The 6360-nt window shown below is 35.2% G+C and overlaps 1 protein-coding gene across 1 annotated transcript; it reads right to left on the minus strand.

The window, feature by feature from the left end:
• Positions 1-3103: 3103 nt before the first annotated feature.
• LOC128870468 (putative nuclease HARBI1) lies at positions 3104-3877 on the minus strand. The gene is made up of 2 exons (XM_054113140.1): positions 3805-3877; positions 3104-3747 (listed from the first exon to the last, which is right to left on the minus strand). The coding sequence occupies exons 1-2, from the start codon at positions 3875-3877 to the stop codon at positions 3146-3148; spliced, it is 675 nt and encodes a 224-aa protein (XP_053969115.1). The 3' UTR covers positions 3104-3145.
• Between the last annotated feature and the right edge of the window lie 2483 nt (positions 3878-6360).

Consider the following 6360-nt stretch of genomic DNA (forward strand, 5'->3'; position numbering starts at 1 on the left):
TTGAGTGGAATAAACTTCAAAAGATCTTCTTTAATTGTAAAATCACTAAAAGCCATCCTGACAAATATGGCCATCTGTGAGGTGTCAACTACATCTGTTGATTCATCCAGTTGCAGTGAAAAATAAATACAGTTATCTAAGTCACTTCTTAACTGTAAAAAAATATCATTGCTCATTACTTCTACTCGCCTCATCACTGTATTAGCAGAAAGTTGCATAGATTTTATAGCAGACACTATTTCGTCTTTATTTCTAAAGTTGGCGAATAAAGAATCTGCAGCTTCCAAAAATGCTTGTTTTATGATTTCCCCGTCTTCATAAGGTTTTTTCTTTTGTGCAATTATCTGGGAAACACGATAAGATGCTTCAGTTGCAGCCTTATTTTTGTCGATTGTTTTCAAAAATATTGACAGTTGTCCAATTAACTGGATTTGTAAATGTTTCAGTTTTTCTTTTCTGGTGGCAGAATTTAACGGGAATGCCTTCTCAAAATTCGAATGTACAGTTTTATGATGCCTCTCAATATTTCCTTTTTTAGGAACTGACACAGATGTATTACATAACAAACAAACACTTTTGCCTTTAACTTCTGTGAAGAAGTATTGTTCTTCCCATTCCGAATGGAAATGGTATGTCTTCGCCTTCTTAGGTTGCAAACACGGTGCACGCTGAGATGAAGACGAAGATGAAGACGAAGCTGAAGACGAAGCTGAAGACGAAAAACAGTGCAGAACAAATCGTATGAATTCGCTCGCTCGTACGCATAGTGCGCGCTGTGACGAAGACGAAGATGAAGACGAAACGCAAGCAATCAGTTTCAAACGCTGCTGTACTGAATTTGAAGACGAATCGCTTGCTAGTTACCGTGGTTTTTGGTTTGTGGTTTGTTTTGTCTATGCTTTGGCACGTTAATTGAGTTAAGACAGTCGATAAACAAGTAATTAAATGAGAAGTAATAATCAATAAAAGGCATAAAACTAAATATATTTTAAATCATTTTTTACCTTAACGTCACAATTAGCCTTTCAGCACATATAATTGGCGTTTTATTAAAATTAGTCCAATTTTTAATAATAAGTGGCTCAATTTTAATTAGAATATAATCAAATGTGCTAATTGTCATTCTGGTATATTCCACAAATTTCTTTTCATTGTGGCGTAGCTCATCATACAAATGATGAAATTCACCAAATGCTTCTCTTCCCAAATGTATAGGGTGTACTTTTTTATTTACTTTTATACGTTTTAATTTAAAATATAAGCTTTGCTCAATCAGCAGGTCATCATCTGATGAGGAGTCCATTGCGACTAACATAACAAAAGCGCAACCAATTCGTCTTGTACTGTACAACCTATTCGCTTACTCGCAACGCAAGCAATTTCTCTTCAGCTTCGTCTTCATCTTCGTCTTCGTCTCAGCGTGCACTGTGCTTGCAACCTTACTACTGCTTGCCATAATGTTTCGAACTCTAATGCTGAAAACAGTGAAGCCCGTAAACGCAATTCCGGCCCAGCTGATTCAATAAAACTAATGAGAACCCCATGTAAGCGAAAAGTTCCTTCCTTCCTATCGTAGTACCGTAGATTTTATTTCACGATTATTAAAAAAATTCCGTAGTTTTGACCCAGCTGATTGCTCACCACGCAGTGTTGCCAAGCAGTACATTTCGAAATAATTTACAAAATAAACTTAGAAAAATGATAATTTTTGTTAAAATAGCTTAAAAATTCTGTTCAATAATGTTAATTATAGATAAATGAACTATTTGCATTTGTTGGTTTTTGGCTTTGGTTTATTAAACAATGAAAAATTGTAACTGATAACGCGGAAGTGTGAAAAAGTGTGTAAGCAAAAATATCAATGGCAACATTGTGTCGATACAAGCAGATGCATATGCATATATATTTATAAATTTGTGTACAAACACATAAAACACGGAAATGGCGCTGAACGATGAGCATCTTATATCCCTAGTACAAGATAAAAAGGAACTGTACGACAAGAGCAACCCTCTGTATAAGTTGCAGGGAAGAAAAGCGATGATATGGGAACAGATGGGAAAGGAGCTGGGCACAAGTGGTGAGTGGGAGCTATATTTACTAGTATTTCAAATTTCATAACAAAGTTATTTTAAAGGTGAGGTAGGGAGACGGAATTGGTTAGCTCTTCGCGATCGATATGGCAGAGAAGCCAGAAAATCAGAAGCACCATCAGGCAGTGGAGCAGACTACCAGAGGCCGTGGTATCTGCTTGAAAGCATGTCGTTTTTAAGGCCGCATGTTATTCCTGACCGTAAGTATAGTTGGAATATTTTTATAAAGCGATAATTAATAATGTTTTTTTAAAGAATTAGGTGCTCACAAAATGTGTGCCCAGCAGTAGCTTCGCTTACGCCTTCAATTGCTACTACTACGCTCTCACCGTTGCCACCAATAGTGCCAGAAGAAGAGTTTCTTGATGATGTAGATCCACCATTCCCATCAACATCAGCGACATCTCAACCCCAGTCACAGCGAACTAGCGGAAAAAACGGGACAGAAGTGCTGAGGTCGAGAATGGCATCTTGGAAGCGATCGATCTCTTGAAAAAGAGATGCCTGGAAAAAGAAAATAAACCAAACAACTCGGCGGGCTCCTTCGGTTACATGATTGGCTCAATGGTTGCCAAAATGAGTGCAGCTAAGCAAGCCCGGAGCAGGAGCCGGAATGAGGGTTTTTTTTTAGTTTGAATTTTTTTTGTATTTTTATCTTTGTTTGAATTTTTTTTAATTTAGCTTTATAATTCGTTGAATTTTTTTTATTTTTATCTTTTATTTCATTGTTTTAAGTTTACTTTTAAGAATCTATGAATTTTATAGCATACGAAAAGAAAGAATGTGGAATATGAATACTGTGATTTTGTAAATATATAAACTTTGTACCTGAATTTTGAAATAATAAAAGAACTATTGTACTTGAAGAATGAAAATATTTCCAAATATTTTTAACTGCATAAATTTACAGTTGGACTTTATATTTGTAAGTATATTTATGTATATAAATTGCATAACTAAAAGTTCGTAAATAAAATTCATAAATAAATAAACATAAATAATAAAATAATTCATTATATTTATATTTGTTTCACTTCACATGTCTTTCAATTTTATATGTAGGGTCCGCCAATGGAAAGGTCTATGTCATCTTGGTATGGTAAAGCTCCTTCATTTATGAAATAATCAGCAAGCCTATCGCGGATATTAAATGCATTTGTTGAGGCTCTCCGAATTGTAGTCCGTATACGTGGTAATGACGATTCACTATTAATTTCTCGTCGCCATTCCCCACAATGAACGATGTTGCCTGGTTCTTGTCGATCAACATAATTTTCAGGGCAATACCAACGATTGTGATCGTTTAAAATTATAAAATTGTGTAAAACAATGCAGGCCAGCACTATTTTTTCGCAATTTTTAGGGTCACATTCAATCGTGGTGCGAAGAATTCTCCATCGCGCCGTTAATATTCCAAAGCTGTTCTCTATTACTCTACGCGCTCTTGAAAGGCGATAATTAAAAATCCGCTTGGTTCTTGGTAAGTTAAAACCGGGATATGGACGCATCAAGTTTGTTCTCAATAGGAATGCAGCATCACCAACGAAAAAATGTGGTAATGGTTGGGGCGATTCCATAGATATACGCGCGGGAGGCGGTAGTGGCAAAGTATTTTGCATCAAGTTCTGTCCAAACGATGAAAGTTGAAAAATGCCTGTAAAATATACATATGTATTAGGTGAAATAACTTATTACATTTAAATTTTATTACCTCCGTCACTCTGACTACCATAACTCCCGATGCTTACTGCAGTGAAAGTATACTTGACATCACAAACGGCCATCAGAACGATGCTAAAGAATTTTTTGTAGTTGTAATACATCGAACTTGACTTGGCTGGACATTTGATTGCAACATGCTTGCCATCGATTGCACCAACACAATTTGGAATGTTCCACATATCAAAAAAATCCTTCGCAATATCCCTGTACTGGGATTCTGTAGGTTCGCTAACGTAAACTGGAGAAAGTAGCCGCCAGATAACTTCACAAGTTTCCTGTATTATTTCGCGCACAGTCGTTGCACCTAACTTATAACTCCATGCAATGCTCTTCACAGATACACCTTGTGACAAATATCTAAACAACCAATAAGAAATAAAAATTAATCGACTTGAAGCCTCGCTTTCTCAATATGCATACAGCAAAACTAAAGATAGTCTTTCCTCAGGACCAATCCGCTGTTTTGGCTTCCTCAAGGAACTGCTCACTAATTTTAAAAGCAGCTCATACACAGGCGGGGACATCCTTGTGTGTGAAAACAATTCATCAGGCTCCAATGTTTCATTCGGCGGAACACTTGGATTTGATAACCACTTGTGCCCCAATTCCTATTTAATGGCCGAACTTTATACCTTCTGCACTTTTTTTGGTCCTTGTATTTTTTATATAAAATATATAGTTGAAATAAATTCAGAAATAACTCGCAAATTTCGATGTCTTCTTCATCCATTTTGTCACTGATGTATTTTGTAAATATTGTTTGTATGTATGTAACCAACTAAAACAGCTGTTATCTACGGGAAATAGTTTTGCTCAGTTTTGTGCACGGTAAGGGCATGCGGTAAGGAAATTCCGTGCGGGCTTCACTGTTTTCAGCATAACCCAACCGCTGCACGCAGAACGTTGATAACATAGATAACTAGATGTGAAACTTATTCATTTTGAGAGAGAGCGCGCCCATGAGGACGTTTCAAAACTTGGTAGCACTCACACATTATGGGATTTTGAACAGCTGATAGGCGAAATGGCTGGCTACCAGAAGAAACGCGCCAAAAATAATTGACGAAAACAGTTCCTTTTTTCTTAGTGGAGAAATGACGCGTTGAAATGTTTATAATTATTTGTCTTAAAATTAATTCAATTGAAATGTAATACAATAATTGAAGGGAGTTTGTAGAATCCAAAGCTCGTTATATCCCTTTCGACTTCTACTTTTAATTAGTCTTATGTACATAATGTAATTTTATTGAAAACTGTGTGTTGGCTTATGTAAATTTGTATATACGTAAATATTCTATGGTTGAAAAGCGTAAGTAAGGGAACCGAATTTGTGTTTGAGATATTTTACAAAAATTAAAGGTAATCTGCTTTAACTTATTCTATTCGTTATTTGAGAATTTTTTTTTGTTACCCAATTTCTGTGTTATTTTAAAAATCGCAATAAGTCATGTTTTTAATTATAACTTATGTTTTTCGCGTTCATTACTTTATTATTATTAAATTACTTTTGTATTTCAGTTTTAAATACAATAATTTCATTTACATATAAATTTTTAAATTTTTTGCTTATTTATGTACATATTTCATACGGATTGTGCTTATTTTTAGTATATGTAGCTGTTTACGAGTGATATAAGGTTATTGGGCAACCGCACACTAAATACTAACCTCAATGATGGTGTGGAAACTAAAAATTCCAGACCTTTGGTTCAAAAATACCCAATTCATGTTTCTACCGGTGTGGCAATATTGGAAAATGTTATAAAAAATGCACATTTTTCAGCGCTCTCACGAGAAAAAGAGTTTCACATCTAGTCATCTATGGTTGATAATGCCGTTCAGTATTAAACTGAGCGCAATGTCGACGTGCATTGCGTATATATAAAGCCAAAAAATTCTCGGACACGCTAATCGGTTCCAGCCGATTCTAGAACGGAGACCCGACTCCGCGTCGTGTTTGTTGGCGCGAAATCGCTTACCGCAGTGTTGCCGCTGTTTATCTATTTATTATGAAAATTTCTGAAATTTGCTAATACTGGTATGATTTTCAGACTTTTGGATTTTTTGCAACGTGAGCAGCGCGAGCTACCGGTAGCTCGCGATCGACGGGTTGGCGACCACTGTTCTATAGTATTATTTTAAAACATGGCGCTTATTCTGACTAAACTACAATATGTACAGATATGAAATATATGCATATCAAAAGAAAATATTTGACGAGTATGTTTGAAAAAATCATAAAAATTAAATTGGTTCATTAATTAATGAGATATTCCTATGTAAAGTTATTAACATTTTCATATTGATCACAGCATGTCTATGCAAAGAGTAAAATTAATTTTGTGAGCGGGACTACGACACATACAAGAGCACTTATAAATGTACATTTGGATTCTCAATAATTGTTTTGTTTTGTTCTCTTTACTAATAAATATGTATTCATGAACATAGTCCCAAGAGGTGCTGCGAATTTTTTTCAAAATTTTATTGTGATGGCAATAATCGGTATGAATTGACAATTGACTTGAAATTTGTCAATTCACTT

Source organism: Anastrepha ludens, chromosome X (assembly GCF_028408465.1).
Source record: "Anastrepha ludens isolate Willacy chromosome X, idAnaLude1.1, whole genome shotgun sequence".
Lineage (NCBI taxonomy): Eukaryota > Metazoa > Arthropoda > Insecta > Diptera > Tephritidae > Anastrepha > Anastrepha ludens.

Coding starts and splice junctions, on each gene's coding strand:
- LOC128870468 (XM_054113140.1), bottom strand. CDS start 3,877: ATGGCCGTTTGTGATGTCAAGTATACTTTCACTGCAGTAAGCATCGGG. Junction 3,748..3,804: donor TGGTAGTCAGAGTGACGGAG/GTAATAAAATTT, acceptor TATATTTTACAG/GCATTTTTCAACTTTCATCG.